Below are 25,747 nucleotides of genomic sequence, written 5' to 3'. Positions count from 1 at the left end.
CATACATCAGTGAAAACCCTCAGGGTAAGACGGCCTCCTTCATATAAATCATTATTGGGAGTTTTTTGCACTGTGTCCCAAATCCAGTTCAAAATACATGTGTATACAGACTGCAGACTTTAATGATTACATGATTTAGTATCTTTTTCTAACCTGAAAAAAACATGTGACTGAGGCAACAATGTGATCACAAGTACTTTATTCAGGCACTTTTTACTGGAAACATTTCTCTGGACAAGCCTAGAATGATATGTATGAACATCAAGAGGAATTTCTTCTCAGTGATACCACGGTATGCACAGTTTGGACGAACACAAAGTCGAGGAGCACTTAACACTGATGAATACAAAACAATACAAACAACAAGGTACTGTAATTTTTATTTAACAGGTAGTGTTCATCTATATTTGGCCAATAGTTTTCAACTAAATAAAATTGACTAATCCTCGCAGTTTTTGATATCTGCCTAATAGATAAATAAAGATACGTTACAATGTTAGATAATCTTACAGTCTAAAAATGGAGATTAGGCAAGGTCATTATCTGGTTACTAATGTAAACAGATACATTTTATCTTCTTGCTCAAAGCACAATTATATTCATGGACACTTCATATCATAGGCAGCTGTGTAAAAGCATTGAGACATTCTGTGGTGGTGTTTAAACATTCAGAAATGTGTGTCTATATATACCCATGTATATATATATATACACATATATATATACACATATATATATATACACACATATATATATATATACACATATACATATATATATATATATATATATATATATATATATATATATATATATATACATATATATATACATATATATATACATATATATATATATATACATACATATATATACATATATATACACATACATATATATATTAGGGGTGCAACGATATTCGTATCGATATTGAACCGTTCGATACAGTGCTTTCGGTTCGGTACGCATATGTATCGAACAATACAATTTTTTTCAATTTTTTTTTTTTTCAATTCTTTTTTTTTTTTTTTTTTTTGTGTCCCGTTTGGATCTATAGCCATCAGAATTGTTGTCTTGAGGCCAAGAAAGATGCCAAGAGGATTTATTTTAAGTGGATCATCATATTGGTCCATTTGATTGACCTTTATTATAATTATGAATTTATTTTATTTTCAGTTGCAAACGGGACAGACATGACTGTGGGATAGGACAGGGGGAAAGAATGAAAGAAAGAGGGGGAGAGAAAGAAAGAAAACCAAAGGGGAGAAAAAAAAGAACAATACAAAATTTGTAATTTATTTTATCAACTTTCCTTCTGACCATGCTGTCTGTGTTGAGCGCTCAGTGAATCTGCATTTGACTACTCCGCCTAGACTCGAGAGTGCAGCCTAGGCGGAGTAGTCGAACGCAGATTCACTGAGCACTCAACACAGACAGCATGGTCAGAAGGAAGAGCGCAGGGCAAGCTAGCGAGACAGAAGTGGACCTCCCCACCCTCATTCAGATCTGGCGTTTGGAATTATTTTGGTTTTCATGTGACGTATGACCCTGAAGGTAAGCGAGTCATGGACTAAAGTAAAACAGTATGTTGGATGTGCCATGCAATGCTCAATTACATGGGTGGGAGCTAGTGTGTTAGCGCAGTTAGCTCGTTAACGTGTTGGCCGTCTAGCCCCTCTGTATAGGGTAGCTCGTTAACGGAGATTTGCCGTGTTGTGGCGTTAAGGTTATTTCAACGAGATTAACCTGAAAGCACTAGTGGGAACACAACGAATATGACTGCACATTTACGCCGACATCATCCTAGTGCAAAGACAAAAACAACAAGCATGCATGCTACAAACTTTAGCCGAGTCATTTAGACAGCTGTTAGCACAGGATTCTCCTTATGGAGACCTGATATGTTTAATATGCTGCTGAGAATATAGCCCAGAAGAAGCGGATAGTATAGCTTTTATTTTGGAAAGAGACATTTCTCTGTAATAAACTCTCTTTTCCAAAGATGAGTGATTCCTCAATCAGATACAGGGCTCGCAATATCGCTAGCCCGACGTCCCGGGGCTATCTCTGCCCTGCCTGTCGGGCTATTGTAGGAAGGAAAAATATATGTCAATGCTTTTGCATTCTTTCAGAAATGTAGCTGGGTAATTATGTCATTGGGTGAGCCACTGTCAATATGTGACATATTGAAATCGTGTTTGAATTTGCGCTTGTTTTTTTGCTTTCACTTTGCAATCGCGCGAACTGTGTATAGAGAGCGACAGCACTGATCTGTGAGTGATGATAATTTGTGCACCAATTCCTCTGACATCGTCTTATTAATCGTTAGCTTACTATGCAAACATGACAAGTGAAATCTCCCGCAGCTTAAACATGTGAGAGGTTGATCGCGCAGAGAATCGCTGAGCTTATGTGAGTGCGGCAGGATATATATTTCACTACGATGACCTGGATGATTGAGAACCTTAACAGACAGATATATATTTTAGTTCTGCTGAGCCAAATAAGACAGGTCAGGGTGAAGAAGTGACAGCCAAAGAAAAGCTTACCACAAAACGGAGAAGTTATGACAAATCAGACTATAAGGCAAAAAGAAAGTGCAGCTTTATGGTTTCATGGACAAAAGAATTTCTGTGGCTGCAATATGACGAGCTAAAAAACAACACGCACAAGGGTTAGGGTTAAATTTAAAAACTGTACTTTTGTGTTAAAATATATATTTATAATTTTAATAAATGACAAATTAAAAAGGCATGAACATTTTTTTTTGTATCGAAAAAATATCGAACCGTGACACCAAAGTATCGAACCGAACCGAACCGTGAATTTTGTGTATCGTTGCACCCCTAATATATACATATATATACATACATATATATACATACATATATACATATACATACATATATACATATATATATATATACACTTTTTTTGAACTCCTATTATACCAACTGTAACACTTACTGGCACCAGTTTTAATTCACATACATGTTGTGTATACTGCTGCTGAAAGGAGTTGGGAAAAAATGGTCCAAGTAACACAAAGTGAGTTTGTCAATACATTTACACCAAAGGGAAAAGAAAAAATCTGGACAGAACTAAAAATGACAAAAAATAAAACTGCTGCAAATTTCAGTGTTAGGATAGCACTAATTTTTACATTTCGAGTGTTTGTTTTTAACATTTATCTGAGGAACGTTAGTTATGTAGATAAACAAACAGCTTACATTCTCTGGAAAGATCAGGCTGCAGATAAGGCAAACTATTTTACATTTACCAAGTAGCTGCTCAGTGTTCCCTTATTCGTTTTTCGTGTCACAATGCAAAGAAAAGATAAGCAGTAAGGCTTGTTGTGAGAAATTAAAGCCATGTGCCTGAAAAACAGGATCATTGGATGTCAAGTCCTATTTTGCAGAATGTGATCGGGTGCATGTTAAGGACTAAGACAACTTTTCAGCATTTCACATTCATTGTTACCTTGGATGGAAGATCAAACACTGAATTGTAAGAAAATCTAGTCACATAATACTCTATTCTGACTGATGTTTCATTTGTTCAAGCGAGGTTGTTTCTTCTTCTATAAATATTTACAATTATCTCCTAAAAAAATCCTATTTCATGAAGAATTAATGGTGAGCTTCACTTAAAACCACAAAGTTAAGAATTACAAGATACGCCACAGACGTACAGTACAAACAAGTATACAGTACATCAGCAAATATACAAATATAAAAATGTATTCTGAGGTTTTTGCACCCCCTTTGACACGTTAATGCCAGATTTAGTCAGAAACCACACATATATAAAAATATAGACAATGCTTTTGTACAAAATATTGACATCGTTTATGAATCTCCATTAAAATGTGCAAATTAACACTGATCAACAAAAGCATATGTTTATTTAATGCACAAATGCAGGCACACACACACACACGCACACACACACGCGCGCACACACACACACACACACACACACACACACACAAGGCATAGTCCTTTTTTGGCCTGCTAGTGATGTATTTTTTTCATGAAAAAGCACCACATCTTCAGCTATTTGGACTTTTTGATATAACATTGTGTACTTCTCTTGAGAAAACAGAAGAGAGAATAGCATTGCCTCATTTCAGGTTGCAGCCTCTGTGGTCATACAGTAGAACAAGATTAGAACAGCAGTGATTCAGCTCAGTTCACCCTTTAAAATTTAAATCCTCAGCTCTGCCTCTTCACTGTGTTCCAAATTATGTTCAGTTGTGCTGATCACGGAGGCAGAGGGGCCCTGTGAGACACTGAAGGGTGTAATTGCAGGCGAACGTGCTGCCAGTGGTGAGAGAGACGGGGAGAAACTTGGAGACATCGCGATTGACGAGATGGATCCCTCAGCGCTGATGGGCGATCTTCGTAAGGAAGCCAGATTTGGGAACGTCCTACCTACGGCAGGCTTTGGATGCACAGTTTTGGCCCCAGGGTGGGCCACAGAGGTTATGAGAGGTGGAGGGTCAATTCTTGACTCTGCTTTTGCTTTGTGATGAAATGACCTGCGAGGATGAGGAGGCGCAGTTTCATCTTTTAAACGTGCTATTTCAGTAAAGACATTAGCTAAAGGTTGAAACTGGGGACACCAGTTTAGCAGGTAGTCCCAGTTATAGCTGCCCCTCAGCTCCTCATCACTGGCCACAATGGCTGTGAGGGAGCCATCTGCGGAGGGCTTTCCGTCCTCAGGGAAGGTGTAGTCTTTAGGGCGGGAGATGCTCAGTCCTCGTCCCACGCCTACATACCCGCACCCTTCGTCCCTGTAGATTGGCACCTGGCCAGCTAACAAAGTACTATTGACGCTGCCCGCTTTCTTTCCTTTGAACCAATCAATAGAAGGCTCACAAGACACATCTGATAGCTGATCAGCATCCTGCTGGATTCCGGAGTCTGGACCTCGGGCAGAGATGTGCTCCTGCATTGACGAGGAGATGCTTGACACTCTGGGATATTCATTAATCATCCTGATCTCATCATCCTCTGCTGCCTCTGCCTCGGCAGAGCCTCGACCACTGGAGTGAGAAGGATCTAGGGATCCGCCACGGGTGTACGGACCCCCACTAGTTCCTCTTTGATCAGTTGCATATCCAGGAAGCGCCTGATGGTAAATCATTTCATTGGCTGCTAGTTTTGTTTCCTCAAACTTGTGCAGCAGGGTCCCTGACATTGGTGTTCGTTCGTGTGTCTTTTTCTCCTTCTTCCGACGTCTTAACTTAACAAAAAATAGTGCCACAGCAATTGTTATCAGTATGACTATGATCCCAAGTGAAACTGCAATGACACTGACGAGCAACATGTTCACGTCTCTGGTGAGACCAAAAGATGTATGGGTAACATCTAAGGTAACTTTGGCCACTGATATGCGAGACGTCTCCAGAGGGCTGTGAGCGCTCACATCCAGTGTCATTAGACGTAGCTCTCTTTTAGAGCGACTCATGTGTCTACTGTAGCCATCCGTTTTTAAAGAAACCTCTCCAGTTGATTTATTGACTTCAAAATAAGGCGAGTGGTCTGCTAAGGAGTAGAGTACAACACCATCCACACCCCCGTCCTCATCTCTGGCTTGCACTTTGCCAATGACCTGACCCTTCTTTGCTCCCTCAGGCACTTCAAATAAGAACTCTGAAGAGGTGAAAACAGGATCATATTCATCCTCCCCCGTAACATAAACCTTCACTGTTACAGTAGCAGAATAGTTGCCTGCATCCACAGCCATGACCACAAACTGGAATGAGTTTATCTTCTCAAAGTCAAAAGAAGAGCGGGTCCGTATTTCACCTGAAGTATGATTGATGAAGAAGCCCTCTTTTCCTTCTTTAAAGGAGTCTAACATGTAGTACCTTAGCTGTCCAAAAACCCCTCTGTCATGGTCAATTGCATGCAGCATGGTAACTAAGGCGTTCTGGGGTTGGTTTTCCCTGATGCTTGCAGTTACTAGATTGAGGGGAAAGAAAGGCCGGTTATCATTGATGTCCTTCACTTCTATACTGACAGGGGCCAAAGCAAAGTGTCCTTGGCCATCAGTGGCCTGGACAACAATCAAATGGGACAACTGTGTCTCGCTGTTCAGAGGTCTCTGCAGCCTCAAAGCTCCAGTCCACTGGTCTACATGGAAAAGATCTGTCTCATCTCCTGAGCTTATAGAGTACTGGACCTCACTATTTGGAGCAGAATCTGGATCTGTGGCGGATAAATGCAAGATCTCAGTCCCTGCTGCCGTACCCTCACTCAGAATCACACTGTACTCTGTTCGGCTGAATACTGGAGGGTTGTCATTGGCATCTGTAACACTGATAATGATAGGAACGCTGGAGCTACGCTGAGGGATTCCACGATCTGACACCACAACCGTCAGGTTATAACTTGGTACCGCTTCAAAGTCCAGCTTCTCTACCAGGATTAGACTCCCAACTGTCTGGAAGCCCCGCCCCTCCAAGAAGCGCACGCTGCTCTCAATCTGGAAGGCATTACCCGAGTTGCCACTGGCAATAGCAAAATCAAAACCACAGTTATCCCGTAACAGGTCTCCATCCACAGCTTCTAATGTCAGAACAGTTGATCCAGGAAGGCCGTCTTCAGACACAGTGGCTCTGTACTCTGACTGATGGAAGATGGGGGCGTTGTCGTTTATGTCAGACACTTGAACATGCACAGTGGCAATGGCTGAAAGGGATGGAGTACCCTGGTCTCGTGCCTCAATCACCACCAGAATGGAGGGATTCTCGAAGTCAAACTCAGTCTTTTGTTTAGTAAATAGAGTACCTGCGAAGAAACAGAGAGTACCATCATAAGAAGGCCAACGTAATTTTAGGTCTTTCTTTCACAACCCATCATATTACATATCAGTGCTGGTTAGCTCTTACACAGTAATGAATGACTTAACTAAAAAAGTAAATTACAATTACATTTTGTAAACACTGTGGCAGATTTGGGTACACACTGTTTGAGAGAACATTATTTCAGGCAAATGGAAATGTTTTGAGGACAGGAGAAAGTATAGTTAGTGTAAAGAAAAAAAGTCCTCTTTTATGACGCACTTATTTTTAGATGCTATCTCAAGCAAAACATCTGAGGCAAATAACATTCGATTTGGTTTTCAATTACTTATAATGAAGAAAATGATTAAATATTTTGCAATACTCGTTGCGAATATGTCCAAACCCCAAATGAGCATCCAAGGAGCGCTTTAGGGAATGGCATTTTTTTTAATGAAGTATAATTAAGGGGCTCTTAAACTCTGGTTAGAGTGTAGTTATAAACAACCATAAATGCAGTGCAGACAGTAATCATACCATTGACTGGGTCAATGTAGAAGACACCTTTCGTTGATGACATGACTCTGTAAGTAATTTTCCCATTGTCCCCAGAGTCACGGTCAGTGGCTGTTACGGTGACGACTGCGCTGCCTGCAGGGAGGTGCTCTGATACAGCCACCTGATAAGAAACACATTAAATGTAAATATATTTATCTCCATTACAGATTATTGAAAACTTTAACAAATATTCCGATAATCTAAAATGTAGTGAAATATGCAGTACCTGATACAAATCCTGGGTAAAGGTGGGAGAATTATCATTCACATCATCCACCAGCACAGTGAGGTTGGCCTCGCTTTGATGTTTAGAGTCAGATGTGCGAACGGTTAGAGTGTACCACGTCCTTTCCTCGTAGTCTAGTGGTCCAGTCAGCGACACTCCTCCTCCATAACAATGAATTCCAAACATGCCTTGGCTGCTTGCATCTAGGTGTAACGTGTAGGAGAGGGCTGGCCCCGAGTCCACATCATTCCCCGTTACCTGGGTGATTATTGTGCCAATGAGAGTATCTGTATGTGTGAAGACAAAGAGCAGATATTTAGGTGCAGCTAAAATGAAACACAGAGTGTCTTGGTTTAAAGAAAAAAAAAACTTTATGAAGAAATATCCGGTTCTGGAAAGCCTTGAACTAATAGACAGGAAATGAACGGAGGAGGAACTTGGCCATAGCTTGTTTCATCAAAGGGTCAGACTTTTCTCACTGAGCCCTGCTGAGCGAGCTGCCAGGGAGTGTGATGTGAGGCTTTATGATAAGATCACTGGGCTAACTTCCACTGTGAAGCTGACTTACCCTCAGGCACTCGAATCTTCTGAGGCAGGGGAATCATGGGACTGTTGTCATTGAGGTCAATGATGATCACAGTGAGGGTGGCAGAGCCAGCGAGCCGTGGGGTTCCCCGGTCTGTTGCCGTAACAACAAGCCTGGAGCGACAAAATGAATCTCAGCTTTTTAACTTTTAAACTTTCTGAACCCTGTTACACAATTCTTGGTCCCCAAAGCCCACATCGAACAGCCTGTTTTTGTCTGGATGTTTTTCTTTCTTTGTGTGTGTGTTTTCCAATACACAAAAGCGCCTGAAAGTCATTTTAAATATTAATAAAACAATATGTTTAAAAATATTATCTGCAAGGGATACATGATTTTCTCATAACACTGAAAGGCTGTGATGCAAAAACATGCAAAATCTACTTTTCTCTTTCTATAACAGAAAGGATTTTCTGAGTGGGACTTCAAAATTTGAGTCAAGTTTGCAGTAGCAATATAAAATCCAAATGAAAGTCAGGTGAAACAGTGCAACTCGTTTTTAAATCCTTGGATTTTTCAAAGCAAAATATGAACATAAAATGAGCAAAACTATAAAAACAAGGAAAAGTTGACAAGAATAAGTGTACATTCTAACTGTGACAGAGTCTAAATATGCATGTGGATTAGCTGACAGGAAACTCATGCCAACATGTGGTTACAAACAAACAGAATAAAAGCAAGACTCACTTCGTTTGGGTCCAGATTTCCCTGTCCATTATGGCTGCAGTGGTAACGCTTCCAGTCAGTGGGTCTATCTTAAACAAGCCACTCATGGATGATGACCTGATAGAGTAAGTCACCTGACCATTTTGACCCTGGTCCCGGTCGTCTGCGGCCACCTGAGTGAATTAACACCCCATTTTGGAAACGTAAATATAGAAACATTTGCAGCAGCTGTTTTAGTGTAACTCGAACTAGTGAGCAATATTGGACTTGGAAGTCAATAGTTAATAAAAATGGGCTATATGGTTCTGGCTTCATGGCACAAGCGATTATACAGTAAATTCTTCTGGGACACTGAGATCACATGAAATTGAAAAGTCAATCCTTTGCAGCACTGAAACTATCCAGTTTTCTGATGCTTGAGAGTTTTTATTCTACAGCTTCACATTTAAACAGCAGCCAAGCATAATAAACATTTGGGGGAAAAGCTACTGCACCTGGATAATGGGAAAATCGTAGCCTTGCGCCTCCCTAATGTAGGCTACATAGTTCTGGAGTTGGAAGCGTGGCAAGTTGTCATTTACATCCTGAAGGATTAAGTTGACAGCCATGTAGGAGCTAGAGGATGCTGTCTCAGCTTTCACCACAAGGCGGAGTTTTGGGGTCTCCTCAAAGTCCAGTCCTTCAGATTTCTGGACCCATATTTCACCTAAATCACAAAAGTATCAATGACTCACTTTCTACATTTCAAAAATATAACCTTGTAATGTTTACTGCCATCTTACCAACCGTCGTACTGCCAACACTTACCAGTAATTGTGTTTATTCCAAAAGACTGCAATTTATTGCCACTGAATATACTGTAGGTGATCCCATTTTTGGAGCCATCTGGGTACTGGGCCTGAGCCTGTGTTACTACTGTGCCTAGAAGATGCAAAACACACTATGTTGATACATTTCATTTATACTTCTTATTTCAAATGTATATTTACACTCTTTGAATTACAATGTTAAAGATTTTAAATCACTTCAACCTTTAGCAGCGTTCTCTTGCAGGCTGACATCTCTTGCTGTGCGAGAGAAGCGAATCCCACTGTAGCTCTGCTCCTTTATGTAAATGATAACCACTCCCAGGGAAGATTGTGCTGGGTTCCCTTGGTCCATGGCCTGAACTATCAAAGTCCGTTGGCTTTGGGTCATGGTCTGCAGCTTCTCTGTGGCCTGGATTTCTCCTGTCAGTGAGTTAATGGTGAACCCCCTGACAGAGTTGGCGAAACGATAAAAAACAGAGCCATTAGCTCCAAAGTCTTTGTCCTCTGCTCTCATAGTGGCCAAAACTCGACGATTAGAGACACTACTGGCGGAGACATTCACAATAAGTGGGTCCTGAATGAAGAACGGAGCATTGTCGTTCACATCCTGAATATAGATCGTCACCTGAGCAGTGGAGTTACGTGGGTTTGCGGGGGAAGAATCGGTGGCACACACCTCAAAAGTGTAAGAAGCTGTTCTCTCTCTATCGAGGGGGGATGCTGTGATAATGCGACCTGTGTTTTGGTCTATCATGAACATGCTCTGGGAGCCATGGCTCAGAAAGTACAGCACTTGGCTATTAGGGCCATGGTCCAAATCAATGGCTTTCACCTCCAGGACGAGTGACCCAATGGGAACATCTTCCAAAATTTCTGCTGTGTAGCTGCTGCTCTGAAACTGGGGGCTGTGATCATTGATGTCCAGGACTATCACTTCTACAGTGGCAGTGCTGCTAAGTGCTGGGTGGCCCTGGTCCTGAGCTATCACCGTTAAACTGTACCCAGGCCTCTTCTCCCGATCAAGGGGCCGTGAGGTGGACAGGACACCTGACTGGCCATCCAAGTGGAAGTCTCCAGATGAATCTCCAGCTGCAAGTAGAGCGATAGCAAATGGCTTGTAAACATTTGAAACTATGTACCGATCATTTAAAACATTAAATCAAAAGCAGTTCTCACCTGTAATTTTGTAGTTTATCCTGCCGTTGTCTCCCGCATCCTGATCAGTGGCTCGAAGGGTGAATAGAGGTAGTGCTTCCAGGTTTTCAGGCACCTCTATGCTGTAGTAAAGACGTCCAAAGACAGGGGCGTTGTCATTAACGTCAGTCACCTTGATCCTCACAGTTGCTTTAGCATAGTTCGGTGGAAGGCCTCCATCTTTTGCAGACACTGCCAGAACATAAAAAAGCACACTATAATTTGTTGTAGTAATTCATAATTTAAATATTATTTTTATTATGTATCAGATCTGGCATTTTTTGTAAGGCTGCAGAACAATCAGATGACAGTACCTGTGACAGTGTAGTATTCCTGAAGCTCCCTGTCCAGAGACTTAGTAATCATAATCACACCTGATACTGGGTTGATGCTGAAACCCTCCTGTGAGATACCGTCATATGTCACCTGGCCATTGCTTCCTACAGAGAAACAAATATAGTCACAGCATTCTATTAAAAATGGCCTGTAAAAATAAATTAAAAATCAAAGAATGTTGGTGAAGGTCAGAGAGTTCCATCCTATAACTTGTAGATAATAATGAAAAAAATGCATTTACAACATGTTTCAAATTCTCTTCTATAGCTTGTAAACTTATTTGTTTGTTTGTCATGAGGCTTGCTGTATAAGCATTTGGCAGCAAGAGCCCTCCCTCAGGCGTCTGTGTGCCAGATCGCGTGCTACGAGAAAGCAGCCTGGCAACCTCACCTGTTTACTTCACTAATTGCTTTTGAGGAGAAAGTTTATAATCCTCCTACTTTATGTGCTTCTGACTAACTCTTGGAGAATGCATGCTAACCCCCCCTCATGTAGTCCTTATGCAAATAAAAAGAACTGTTAATGTCTCTAATGTGAACACATAGTCAGCAAATGATGGCTAAGAAGAATTAAAAGCAGCACAAATATAATATGACAGATCAAATCCCTGCACATTATGAATCAGACCTTGGTCCAGATCAGTGGCAGACACTGTCAGCACACTGGTTCCTGGAGGTTGGTTCTCCGAGATCTCTACTTCATACTGGCTCTGCTCAAACCAGGGCGCCTCATCATTAACATCGATCACATGCACACACAGCAGCTGGATGGACGAGTGTTGGGGTATCCCGTGATCCTCAGCGATTACTGTGAGGTTAAAGATGTCCTGCTCCTCGCGGTCCAGAGGTTTGAAAATAGACAGAGAGCCTGTAGGGAGATGAATGAAGGGTGAAATATGAGGAGAGATTTCCTCTACGTGGGTACTTTATTATAGCCTGGTTAAAAGAGACAGTTAGACAATTACGGTATGAAAGCATGTCATCAAAGGCAATAAAAAACACTGCTTGCCATGATTGTGTTTGTAGTCAAGTTATTTAAAAATCAAGTGTGAAAACTTGCCGTGTGAGGGCCAAATCAGTGCTAATCTCCTCCACACACACACAGCTCTGCCTACCTGACTGCTACCACCACCACTGCTGTAACAGCCCAAACGGTCTGGCCACAGTTTACGAGATTTTCCACTGGAGAATGCCACAGCCATCGAGAAAGAAGCAGTAAACACACACTCTAGACACGCAACAGCCAGGCCTGCCGTGCTCCGTAGGAATTAGAGGCACCCCAGCCTTTTCATTATCCTGCCCTAAGAGGGTAGAACTTGCAATGATTTAATTTCAATTTCATGCTTTAAAATCAAATGCAACTGTTAAAGAAAGAGAGGGCCAAGACTGTTTTCCTTTTAACTTTTTTTGTGTGTGTTTGTTTTTCACTTTGTGCCTTTCTAGGATTGAGATAACTTGCCTCTAAGCTTTTAATCTGGTATAAGTTACAGGCTGGAATTTTTTACCTAAATTTGATTCCTCTGTGATCCTACTATATCCCTGGTCACCGATAACACATGGGAAGGGGAAAAAAATGGAGGGATCTGGGGAGAGTTTTTATTTTGGATGTTTTGTAAGCATGTGTGGGGGTTGGTGGCGCCAACGCTGTGGACTGCAGTGCATGTGCGAGCGGAGGTTGCTCAGACAACAAACACATCTCTCTTATTTGATATGGCAAAGCCATTTATCAAAATTTGATGGGTTAATCCCTGAATGGTGTTGTCTTTTGCAGAGAAGCAGTCCCCCATATCACCAGTAAACTCTCCCTACTTCTCTTGAAAGGAAAATTAATGACCTCCATTCTGACACTGAGTGATGAGAATGTGTCTCACACTGTGACTTTACAGATTTATAACAATCGCCTGATAGTTCTCTCTATTGTGGTTAGCTGTGACGCCAAGGTAATGAAAACAGATTGTGCAGAGTTGTCGTAGACCTTTGGTCACTGACCCCAAAACGGGAGCAAACCAGGTGCACAAAGGATTAACTTGTCACTATTCTAACAAATAACTAGTGTGCATGAAAAGCACTTCAAGATGAGTGCACATACTGGGCTGAAGCAGAAGTGACATGCATGACAGACGCTGAATGTTTCCATCCCCAAACTGCTCCAGGAGGCATCCTGGTTGGCGACTTGAAGGCGAGGGCGGAGCAAATGTTGACACGTGTCTCAAACACCACAACAAAGCCCACAGGACCAAATGGCCCAAGGTCAGCGCTGACTAAGTGACATACTCTAATGCAAGCACACAAACACATATGTGCATGCCTACGCACACACATACACACGTGCGTACACATAAACACGCGTAACTGATCCCTCCTCTAATGGTTCCCAGAAGCCTGAGCAGGAGGTTCTTTGGTCTTTCATGGGAATAGATCCACAATAACAGATGATGGGTTGTTGTGTGTGCGCGCGTATGCACGTGTACTTGCACATTCTTGTGTGTGTGTATGTGTGCGTTTAATATTTGGCAAGCTGGCCTGTCTGGCCTCCAACTGAGAGAAATAAGTCATGAAAGGTGAAGCAAGAATTGGGCTGACCTTAGAAGTAAGCAGATTATTAAAACAGTTTGTGTGTGTTTATAGAAAGTAAGGTTAGGTGAATTTTGTGTGGAGTCGTGTAGAGTAGTGAGTATATATGCAATGCAAAGTGAAATTTAGAAGGAGATTCTGATGCAGATTTGCTTGTCTTTTGCTGAAGATGAAAATATTTCATCTTCAGCAAAAGATTTGCATGACACAGTAGTGCTTTAGTTCTAGTTCTACAGCCTAGCAGGGCAGAGAATACAAAGAGAGACCTGAGAAACTGAAGCCAAAAGTTTTAGTATAATGATAAGTAGAAAAAAGAAGCAGAAAGATGAGGAAAACAAGTAAACAGCATAAGAGATTTGAAATCTTACTCATTATAATCTTCAAACTGTTTGTATTTGCACTTAAATTAAATATTTTTTAAGTAGACTATTCTTCTAATCATAACAACTCATAGTTGTGATCAGTAGCTATCCCAGATAACACTGGGTGGAAAGCAAAGTTCACAGTCATCGCCAGAGCTAACTTATGAAGATATAAAAAAAATCAGATTTCCCTTTCGGGGTATTTTTGAAAAAGATAATGGCGAGACAGCAGTGGCACCTTAGGACAGGAGCCCTGTGATCCTGACATATCACTGGTCACTGAGCGCAAAAAAGTAGCAAGAAAATGTTCTGTTCATTTATTTTTCTACACCTTAACTTCAGTTGCACACCCATCAACAAAGTGATTAATGTCAAATATACGACAGTACAGCCCTAATAAGTAGTGAATACAGCGTGTATGTCAAGACCTTTCCTGTTTTTGTGCAATTGCAAGGTGAAATCAAAATGAATTTGCATGTATACAATGACCTTTGGGTGTTAAAAGCCCTTTCTGTTGAGGATTGTGACAAGAAAACCGATCTAAAGGATGTAAATTAGCTATGCATGAAAAACAGCATAGCTAATTTGAATGAAGCACACGGAGAATAAAGCCTGGCTTCGGGCTGCACTTACCCGTACTAGGGTTGAGACTGAATGTCCCTGCAGTGTTGCCTGATTGAATTCTGTAGGTCACTCTACCATTCTCCCCTTGGTCTGCATCTCTGGCCATGACATACAGCACTACAAAGCCCACTGGCTGATCCTCCATCACACTGACAGCTGTTGGCGATATGAACACTGGTGGATTGTCATTCTCATCGGTCACATACAGCCTTGCCGTGACAGAACCCCAGCGCCTCTGGCTGACATCAGGAGCAGAATCTGTTGCTTTTACAACCAGGATGAGGTTTGGAGTGACCTCATAGTCCAGCTTCTGGCCCAAGGAGAGAACCCCAGTTGATGGGTCGAGGGTTAATAGACCTGGGGTATTTGGCCACTGTTGTAGTATGGAATACACCAGTTTGCTGTTGGACCCACTGCCATCCTTATCTGTGGCCTGGAAAGTATAGACAGAGGAGCCAGGATCCATGCTCTCAGAGATGACAATTGTGATGGGGTCCTCTGGGAACTGAGGAGTGTGGTCATTACTGTCCTCTATGTCGATGTCCAGGTGGACAAGAGTGCTGCTCGGAGGGGCCTCGGAGAAGTCATCCACTTCAATTTGCAGATTGTAGCGCGAGTCTCGTTCATAGTCAAGAGGGCGAGCCAAGTAAACGTCCCCAGTCAGACGATCCACAACAAATGTGCCATCTCGGTCCGTACCCCCCACCACTGTGTAGGTCACCTTGTCGTCCTCTAAGGTTCCTCTATCATGGAGACGGACCGAGCCAATAACAGACCCGGGCTTGGCCTCCTCCACCGAATTGAAAGTTATGGAGAGTGAATTCTTCTTGGTAGCAGGTCTGTTAATGCTGATAACCTGCAGTAAAGCAACACATTGGATTTATATTTAACGGCGCAGCAACATGGCAGCAGATCTAATGCTTCACTCAAATGCCCAGTGGCAACTTAAGTTTGCAATTTTCAATACAGAACGAAAATGTTTTATGGATTTTAGGCAAAGTGGAAACAGACGTCCTCTCCACACTGAATGTGTTCACGGGGAATAAATGAAACCACTTACAAAAGGTTTTTATAGACTTCAATAACATGACTGCTAAGATTAATCTGACATCTGTTTGGATGCCAAGAAATATAATAGATGATAAAAGTGCTGCAATCAGAAAAGGAAGTGTTATAAGGGCTTGAATTTAGTACTGAGGAATACTGCGGTACTGCATATAGTTTTACACTTCTTTTCCGAGTGTCTTCAAAGACTACAACCTTATTATTTCTCTTCTGAAACATTGTTTAAATAAAACATGTTTTTTCCCTTTGATACATGCATGTAGTGTGAAAATTAAAGCAGCTGTGAAAGGTAAATGAGCACGGAGTGGCTTTATTGATGAAATTTTAATCGAAATTACTGACCGTGTTTTGTAACCTGATTGGCCAGTCTGGATACTCAGCAGTGTATCCAACAGCACAATTCCCACACTAAGTAGGCACTCAAAAAAATATGCTGTGCTTGCTGACAAGCTGTAAATTGGTTCCACATTAGATGGAAAAGAAGTGTTCCAAAAATAAATTGGAATAGGCCTATCCTATCATCGACGGAATTAAATAATCATTCAGAAAAGATGATTAAAGGAAATTACACAAATACGTCACAAGGCAAGAACAACACTGCACTGTTTAATCCAATTAACTAACAATTATGACTTCCATTTTTTGTTATTGGAAAAGAGGAAAAATTGCGCTGGCGCTGACTGGAGCTGTTTATATAGGAGCTCAATTTTCCTGGAACCTATAAATCTTCCTTCCAGAGTTCTTCCATTGTGTTTTTTTCTGTTCTATATTAAATATTAACACGAATTACCTTTAATGCTGTGTTTTATGTTGAGTGTATAGCCTTGCTGCTCCTTGCAAAAAGGGCTACTGTATTAAAAAAGTGTTGAAGTCATTGAGTATGACCTTGATCATAGACGTCTACAGCTGGCCCTCATCACGAGCCAGCTGGGAGTATTTGATTCAGATCCACTTTTCCATTTCAGATAGAAATTTCCCTTTTGAAAATTCACAGGGGAAGAAAAGGGGAGGGGATGGGAGGGGACCTTGTCAGAAGTGAGGCTGATATGTCTGCAACTAGTGCGAGGGGCCCAGGGATGCAGATCGTCGCTGCCCCGAGTCTATTCTTTGATATCAAATAGGTGAATATAGTGGGTGTTTGTGCTCGCAGTGGTTCCAAAACACAGTCTAACCTGAATGGTGAGGGAGCAGGAGGTGCTGCGAGGGGGCAGTCCTCTGTCGGTGGCTGTCACCGTCAGAGTGTACTCAGCCCGTTCCGAGTGGCTGAGAGGGGATGACGAACGCAACTCGCCAGTGTTTGTGTTCAAAGAGAAGCGCTCAGCTCTGGGACCTAGAAGAAACAGAGCATACCCGAACTTGAGATGAGAAGTGCATAGGAAGCCTGAACACACAAACACAAACATTAAATTGAATCCGCTTTCAACAATATACAAAAAAAGAAGAAAAGCATGAAAAAATTAATAAAGACTGGAGGAAGATATATTTCTTTAAACGTCTCTATAAAGTACCTGACAAAGAATAGAATATTGTGCCATTCTCCCCTTCATCAGGGTCTTTGGCTTGCAGTGTACCCAGTACAACCCCAGAAGGCTGACCTTCCATCACCTAAGGGTTAAACCAGATTTTCAGCACTCTATGATAGCAATTTATTTTCTGCCAAACAACATTTGTGCTCTTTCGACATTACCTGAATTATGATGTTTTTCCCTGACTGACTGTGGATGAAAACAGGGTCGTTGTCATTTTCGTCCAGTACAGTGATGAAAGCGGTGCCTGTGGCGCTACGAGGGGGTGAACCTCCGTCTTGTGCCACCACCAAGAGCTGGTAAGTAGACTGCTGCTCTCTGTCCAGAGTCATCCTTGTGCTGATCTCACCTGGGGACACAAGTAGATAAATGAGAGAGATTTTATGCACAGGCACAAGTCCACTGGAATAATGATGAGTCTTAAGAGCCAGCCGGCTTTGATCAGTGACACATAAGTAATAGACATGAACAGTGTGCAGATCTGTTCGTACACAGTCGGATACACGTTCATACACACAAACAGAAGATTTCTGAGAGGTTGGAAGATGCTCTAGAGACTCACAACTCTGCTAGAAGCTGATCACAAATCAGAGCCCGAGTCTCCACCTACAGACTAGCAGGCTCAGCAGGCCAATTAGAACTCAGCAGGATGCTTAGTGCTGCTGTCACCGTGATCTAACTAATTTATGACAGTGGCAGAGGGGCAACCTCAGTCTCTCATCTTTTAGAGATGTCTCTCTGACTTGACTAAATTGTGTTTTTCCACATGCTTTTCATTCAGGAAAAATTTATTTTTTTGGTTATTTGAGCTTAGTTTGACCATAACACAATTTTACAGACAGATAAAATGGACATAATTAAGCTGATCAATTAAAAATTTCCAGTCAAGCATGTGCCAATATCTTCAAAGGCTGATCTTCTGCAAAGCCTTGGAGATCAATTAAACAAATAATATCAGCTTCCTTTCTCATGTTATCTCCTCTGTCACTGGTGAACTAATGTTTTTGCATGCCTGTTCTGTTCTTTAGGCAAATCAAATTTTTATGCCTTCATTACCTTTTTTGTATAAATATGCATATTTATATGGTTGCTTATTAAAATTAAACTAATCAAGCCACATTTTAACACTTAAGTCTAACTGACTAATCTCAGTGGATAAAATTTTCAGTTAACCTGTGTGGGTGTTAATCTGAAAGTGACGGTCAGGATGCAGAAAGCGGTAAGCGAGGCGTCCGTTGGGGCCGCTGTCGCGATCTGTGGCCAACACGTGACCAAAGCCTGTTCCCGGAGGCAGGTTCTCTCTCACAGCCATGAAGACCCTTTCCTGCGTAAGCCGAGGAGAGTTATCATTCTCATCAGTCACCGATATCCGCACTGTGGCACTGCCTGTCTTCTTTAACTGTCCATGGCCTGTACTGGCTAACACTGTCAGGAGGTACATGTCCTTGACTTCCCTGTCCAGGGCACTCTTCACAAACAGCCAGCCGCTGTCTGCAGCAATGCCAAAACCTGCAGCATCTCCATCTGGACGTAAATGATATGCCAGGGGAGCAACGTGGCCAGAGGTTGGTGTTTCTCTGTTCAAAGCTCTGACTTGCAGAAAGCGTGTGCTTATTGGAGTTCCTTCTTTTAATTCAACGCGGTATGTGAGGGTGTCAAACACAGGACCCTGGTCGTTCTCTGCCTGGACATGAACCACAAGCATGAAGGTGGCACTTAGCTGGGGTACTCCACTATCCTTGGCGATAACCTGGAGGTCATAACGGGGGGTATTCTCATAAGAGAGGCTCCCTACCAATCGAATCTCTCCACTGCTGCGCTCTATGCTAAAAATCCTCTGGAGTCCATTTGAAGAAGAAAGGTCAAAGGTGAGTTGTCCATTGACTGCTGAGTCTCTGTCCTCAGCTTGGACACGATAAACTACTGTGCCCATTTCTGTATGCTCTGGCAGCAGCAGGGACTCTGAGGATGAGGGCAGGAAAACAGGTGGGTTGTCGTTGACATCTGCAATGGTAATGTGGACACGGGTCTGGCCAAAGGCAGGAGGGTTGCCGCTGCGGGCCTGCACCTCCAAATCAAGAGCTGATTGGGCTTCATGATCCAGGGGAAGACTGGTCCTTAGGGCCCCGGTGTCAGAATCAACTGTGAAGTAGCCTGCAGGGTCTCCGGAGCTGATGGTATAGGAAATATCTCTAGAGATGCCTGAAAGATGTAAAATTACAAAGACAGGTCACTGAATTATAACATTTTTGGGGGGGTTTTTACAGAAGAAGTGTCAGATTAAGGTGTCTGTAGTCCGCACCTGTTTTACTGCTGGCCTGGACGATTCCCACAACAGTCCCGCGCAGGACGTCCTCTGACACGGTGAAGTAATACTGAGTCTTTTCAAACACGGGCGGAGCCACTAAACCTGCCACCACACTAATGTTAACTCTGGCATTCGCTAAGGCAACAAGACCACCACCATCCTGAGCAGAGATAACCATTGGAACGACAGAGTTGGCCTTCCCATAGACAGATCGAGACAGTGAGATCACACCTATAAAAGGATTCAAAGATAATACATTAACAGGCAATTTTGACATCACACAATATCATAAATTGTTTGAATTATTTCTGTAAATCATTATAAAAGTCCAGAGCAGGAATGGGGAACAATATTTACACTGACCTGTGTCTTTGTTGAGAGTAAAGTATGGAGAAGCCCCTCCAGGCACTGTTTTGTATGTAATTCGCCCATTCTTGCCTGAGTCTGGGTCATAGGCTGTCACTCTGACAACAGATGTCCCAGGGGCACTCTGTGTGCTCAAACTAACAGCATAACTGAGAGGGTAGAAAGCGGGTCTGTTATCATTAATGTCCACCAGATCTACCCTGACATAGGCCACTGAGCTCAGTCCACCCTGCAGAGGAAACAAAAAGCTCTTTTGTTATACCTTCACATATTAAATCATGAACAGTAAAAACATACCTGAAAGCAGGATTTAGGCCACATTAACAGCGCACATAGACCACATTAATGGTGGAAGTAAAAACCAGCAGTAAACCCAGTTAAGATTTCGATGTATGGCGTAGCCTCTAAAATATAGTCCCAGGAGGTTCGCGTAGGGACACAGATTGATAGTTTCCCTTGGGAAAGAGCAATATGTCATGACCCGTGGAGGGTGAGAGGGCTTGCTGCAACCCAAGTCTGTTTCATAGCCTTTTCATTTGCAGAAATACAGTGCAGGCTTTTCATTTGGACCAGGTGGCAAAAACGAGGAAGGCGGCAGTCCAACTTGTTAAAATATTACTGCCTGACAGTTGAGGTATTTTCCTTCTGATTGCTTTAACATGCCCGCAGTAATTTTCTTTCATTTTTAACTTTTTCTTCTTTAAGTATTTTTTGGCAGTCAGTGCACAGGATGCTGTACTAACTTAAGTCTACCTACCAAGGAGAACTATTCAAACTTGGGAGGGGGACAACTCAAAAACTCATTTTTTTCCCTGCACAGTTGGCCACATCTCTGCTCTCCTGTCTATAAGAAAAGCATGGCTGCTGTGTTTATGGGATTATACTGCAGCTCTGTGGATTCATGATTTCAAAGGGCGGTGGCTTACCCCATCTACTGCAGTAACAGTAAAGTCGAAGCTGGCTGGTCCTTGATCTCTGTCTAGTGCAGCAGTAGTGCAGATCTGGCCAGTCTCCTTGCCAATGGTGAATTTAGAGGGAACAGCGCTGTTAATGCCAGAGCCAAGAGAATAGGTAATCAAGCCATAGGAGCCACTGTCTGCATCTGCCGCAGTCACCTACAGAGAGGAAAACATGCTATGGGTTAAACAGTCCAACATTGCACATTACAATTAAAATTTATTAAGTTGGAAGGGGAATATCTCACTGGATAAACTCAGCAGTTTCCATATTCAATTACGTTACTCTAAATCCTCATTAGATCAAAACTAATTTCTATTAGTTGTAAGAGTCAGGACAGTCCACAAACTGAAACAGGAGCACCATACCAGGTGCCTTTGAAAGCATCTTTGGATCCGTTCTTTATTGTTTATCCGAGCCAGAACATGAGCCAAACAGGCCCTCTGGCAGAAAGAGCTCTGAGGGAATGAAGGGGTGGGGGGGTGGGGGGGGCAGGAAGGAGGATGACTTCTACAGGCTCTGGGAGGCCTGCCAGTGGGAGAAACTGCCTGCTTCTAGAGTAGTGTGTGTCTGCAAAGGACAGTGACAAGAGCGACTGGGCAATGGTGGGATACCACACATTATATTTTAGTGCAACGCATTACAACCTGATGTGATGTCCTGGTTGCAGTCTGGTCTTAATAATGCTGCACATTTAGAGAAGGATAGAACCACTGGAGCTATAAAAGCAGCTCCCAAGCCATCAGCCAAGAAGCCAGCTAAATTACTGTTGGATCTCCCAAGACAGCACAAGGCAAACACACCAATCAGATCAACCCCTGGGTACGAGCAGCATAATTGTTTGCAAGTGTTGGTGCTAGATCGCAGATTAGAGTAGGGTTAAACCTCACAAGTTGATTAGAATTCTTCTTCCTTCCATGTTTTATAAATGAATCCTTTTAGCAAAAACACTAATTGGAATAAAATTGAGCTCATGGTCTGGTGCTCCAACGTGTAGCAGCAGGGAACCTCATCTGTGAAAGAGGGAGCACTCATCAGAAATATCGCCAAGAAAAATAAGGCAAGCCATGGTTATTATCAAATCCTGACTTTTAAAAAAGATGTTACTTGTATGGCTGTGAATGGATGGAAATCATTCACTTGAGGTGATGAAGGTTTGTCTGCAATAATTTAGCCTTCATCTCTTTCCTGAGCAGATGGCAGACGGGGGACTCAGCAGAGAGCCCTCTTGACTGTAACTCCTAACAGAGGGTGAGTGGGGTGTTGGAGTGAGAGAGTCGTAAGGCTGGCAGAGATGCAAGCCAAAGAGAAGAAGAATAATAAACCACACGAGGAAAGGGGAAACCAAGAGCAATACGAGAAAAGCTACTCTTTTAATGTGCAAAAGCTGTTGCTTACTTTTTATCATTTAGCAGGGGGGGACAAGTTATTTATAACAACCCCAAAGATTTATGTGTTTGGTTTACTCATATTTGTGTGATGAGTGTCAGCTGGGGGGAAACTGAAGGAGCACCTTGGTGTGAATACCTGAATGTTGTTAAAGAAAAAGATAGCAGATATGCAACAAGCATTTCCCAGCAGATCTGCAAGAACACATTTCCTCTCTTGTGACTGAACCTTCAAAAACCTTTACTGATTGTAGAAGCTATGATTTTTTTTCCCATTTTGGGCAAAACCTTCTATAAAAACTTTTTAAAAGTACACCTACATACAGTGTATGAAAAAGAAAGAAAAGACAAGAAAAAAATGCTTTCAGTAAGGTGGCAACAGGAGCTTTTTTAGTCTATTCAGGCTAAACAGCAGTTCACAATGAAATGAGGCTGTTTTTTGAGTTTAAAAAAAAATACCAGCAAATTGTAAAAAATAAGCGTGGCACAATAAACTGGGTAATTGAAACCCCTACTTACAGTATTTTACCGTTTTTACAGTTGTTTGTTGCATGAGCGCACAGCAGTGGTGGGGGAGGGGACGGTCACATTAAGACATTTGATTGGGCAATCCCAGTGTCAGTAATGAAAATGAGCCAGTGTGCTGCTCAAAGTCCCTGATTACAAACTAAAAATAAAAGTAGATTAAGATGAATAAGCCAGAAAACATCAGACAAAATTAGATTCAAAAAAGTAATAAATAAAAGCCTTTTCTTTTGGGACGTTGCATAATGCTACAGTTCTGCACTGGTGTCACAGCGAGGAGTCATGCATTATTCATACTTGTTTATGTCCCTTTCATGCATTCTTGGTTTAATTACCATTCTATTCTAACCTTTTATACTATATATAACTTCCAGAAAGCACATTAAGGCTTAACCTCAACCACATATACATATTGTAAATTTTAAAACTGGTAACCAGACAAGTCATTTAACATCTGCTCGATATAAATAGGAATTCTCCACCCAATGCAGCATAGAAAAATACCAGTCTCCACTATGCTGTATCCATCACTAATATCAGGTGCCTCTGTTTCAGTTTCCCAGTGACTTTGTACTCTCTCCTCTGGAGTGTATAGGTATTACACAAACTTTATTTTTATTGGATTAAAGTTCAAAAGCAAGAGTAAGCTTAGATCATCACCAGCAGCCAGCAGTATTCTCCCTACACTTCATGTATGTGAGTGAGGAATGATGGGAGCTGTCTTATCAGCAGGGGAAAGGCAACGTTTGGCTGAGTCCTTAGTAAAACAAGCTGGACAAATCCAAAGATAACTGGGGAACTTTGTGGTTCTCCCATCAGATTCCAGGAGACTTCCAGAGGAGACTTTCTGACTGACTGACTGACTGACTGACTGTCCAGTCAAGAGAACAGAACTCACAGGAGAGAACAGGATTTTGTATATTTATATATAACATGTCCAAATGAAATAATGATCTTGAGGCTTTTTCCTGCTCTATTGTTTTCTGGGCCGTCTAATATCCTAATACTGTGGTCTGGGAAAGAGCCTGGCCTTTATTTTCTTTTCAGAAGGCCAGGATTTGGGTGATTTCTATTTTTGGATGTGAAATTTCCCAAAATGCCTTTTCTAATCATTGAATGTGGCTTTTCAGTTCTTGATCATAAATGTATGAGGTTAATGCAAACATATGTATGTGTGACCTTATTTGTCCATAGCTAGTGCTCCCCGCTAGACCTTCATTGTGCAGCCGTGCATAAAAACCACACCGTGGAAAGAACTAGTGCAAAAACCAGTGAGTAAGTGAATGATGCAAAGCTGGGCCCGCTGAAGCCAACAAGGGGTGAACTGAAGGCAATGTAGTTTTTATTCACGCACCCCGTATTTTAGAGTGCCCAGTCAAACAAATCCATCTCACGTATTCCTCAGCAAAACCAGCCAATCAGGACCGCAAGTCTGCCAATCCAAACAGGCCACAAATGACGGAGTGCGCATGTAAATGTTTGCCAACTGGGAAATCATCACACACATCAATCAAACTCTGCATGCACAAGTCCTGTGAGTGTACCTTAGATGCGTAAGCAAAGACACAAACGTACAAACATTGGGAATAAAGCGACTGCTCATCACAGTCTCGTGATGCTTGCAGAGCAAGACAGCGAGATCAAGTTAATTCTGAACTCCGATGACATCAAACTCCAAATATTTTTTTGTATTCTCATTGCAAACATACAAAACACAGATTAGTATGCAGCAAAACCAGCAGGGGCCCAAATTAAACAAAATACAGCAACAGTTTTAGAAAATACTGGATGACATTTCTAAATCTCTTAAGCTCATATTTATGACTGAGCTTTCTTTTATCTTTCTGGAGTAGTGCTTTTACTTACATATGTTGGCCAGACAGTTGGCGTGGGCTTAAAGAAATATTGTGTGGATGTTAAAAAGGAAAAAGTTTTCATCCTTAGGTTTAGAATAAAGGGGACCTTGTTTAGTGAATGATGAAGATTTATAAAAGGTAAGGGAAATTAGTACTCCACCCACTACATAGATTTCAGCAGGCATATTTATGATGTGGAACTTTCAGAGCAGTGACGCCGCAGTTTCTGACAACCCAGTGAGATTTAGAACAATATTAGACCCAATCACATGCATTTTTCACCACAACATGGTGAATTTCATTCAAAAATAATATTCAATGACAGCTGTACAGGCATGACAAGTTAAGCTCTTAATAGCAGGACTCACACAGGAGCAATCAGCAGGGTAATGTGATAGATTGATAAAGTGACAAGATCATTAAAGACAGCAGAGGCAAAGAGGAAAGAGTAGGCTCAAAGAAGTAAAACGAGTGGGTGAGCTGTAGAAATCTGGACTGAGAAATGCTTTGAGCTTTCACAGCTGGTGCGAAGCCCTGCACACTGCTCTGCCTCTATTGTCCTGGCATCACTTCTGAAGAGAGCAGAGATGAGGAAAACGAGGTGGAGACCTCCTAAAGGCCTCTCTCAATAGCCGCTTAAGTAGCAGATGGGCAGGTCAGGGACTTTGTGACATGTCCCCCACCACACCAAAGAGCCAGACAAAGACCACACCCGGGCAGTGGAAGGAAGAAGCCCGCTCACTGTTGACAAATATATCAAAACTCTAAACATTTGTAGCACAGCCTGTACCGTCTGGATTAGGACCAACCATATGTGAAAGATTTCAGTGATTACTCATGAGACAAAAAGCTGAAACCTTCACAGCATAGTTTAAGACATGTGTAAGGTCTATAAAATTGTGACATTAAATACTGCCAAACTGTGGCCTGTGACGTCTAGCTGTTTTTGTGTAAGTGTGATAAAGGCAATGAAATATATCAAGTATCTCAGAGTATCATCCATATTGCCCCATTGTGTTCCACATATGTACACAG

General features: G+C 42.0%; 2 protein-coding genes across 2 annotated transcripts; both read right to left on the bottom strand.

The window, feature by feature from the left end:
- Positions 1-182: 182 nt before the first annotated feature.
- On the bottom strand, positions 183-16,680 carry LOC113035764 (protocadherin-16-like). Its single transcript, XM_080289097.1, has 13 exons — positions 16,672-16,680; positions 14,731-15,577; positions 11,790-12,029; positions 11,141-11,266; positions 10,809-11,018; positions 9,855-10,721; positions 9,631-9,744; positions 9,318-9,529; positions 8,845-8,996; positions 8,143-8,273; positions 7,575-7,861; positions 7,328-7,469; positions 183-6,797 (listed from the first exon to the last, which is right to left on the bottom strand). The coding sequence occupies exons 1-13, from the start codon at positions 16,678-16,680 to the stop codon at positions 4,207-4,209; spliced, it is 5,928 nt and encodes a 1,975-aa protein (XP_080145223.1). The 3' UTR covers positions 183-4,206.
- Positions 16,681-17,419: 739 nt separating this feature from the next.
- On the bottom strand, positions 17,420-21,330 carry LOC145420169 (protocadherin-16-like). The gene is made up of 6 exons (XM_080289096.1): positions 21,307-21,330; positions 20,913-21,101; positions 19,984-20,215; positions 19,615-19,851; positions 18,486-19,514; positions 17,420-17,661 (listed from the first exon to the last, which is right to left on the bottom strand). The coding sequence occupies exons 1-6, from the start codon at positions 21,328-21,330 to the stop codon at positions 17,420-17,422; spliced, it is 1,953 nt and encodes a 650-aa protein (XP_080145222.1).
- Between the last annotated feature and the right edge of the window lie 4,417 nt (positions 21,331-25,747).

This window comes from Astatotilapia calliptera, chromosome 14 (genome assembly GCF_964374335.1).
Source record: "Astatotilapia calliptera chromosome 14, fAstCal68.1, whole genome shotgun sequence".
Lineage (NCBI taxonomy): Eukaryota > Metazoa > Chordata > Actinopteri > Cichliformes > Cichlidae > Astatotilapia > Astatotilapia calliptera.
The sequence above is the reverse complement of the archived record's forward strand: the minus strand, read 5'-3'. Positions and strand labels throughout refer to the sequence as shown.

Bases quoted from the DNA above. Each gene is read 5' to 3' on its own strand.
- LOC113035764 (XM_080289097.1), bottom strand. The intron at 11,019-11,140 runs GTACTGTCATCT...ATGTTCTGGCAG, and splicing joins GGAATACTACACTGTCACAG to TGTCTGCAAAAGATGGAGGC. The intron at 9,745-9,854 runs GTTGAAGTGATT...TGCATCTTCTAG, and splicing joins GCAAGAGAACGCTGCTAAAG to GCACAGTAGTAACACAGGCT.
- LOC145420169 (XM_080289096.1), bottom strand. From the start codon at position 21,330: ATGCTTTCAAAGGCACCTGGTATG. The intron at 21,102-21,306 runs GTGCTCCTGTTT...TCCTCTCTGTAG, and splicing joins TTTCAAAGGCACCTGGTATG to GTGACTGCGGCAGATGCAGA. The intron at 19,515-19,614 runs GTGCGGACTACA...TACATCTTTCAG, and splicing joins CCAGGCCAGCAGTAAAACAG to GCATCTCTAGAGATATTTCC.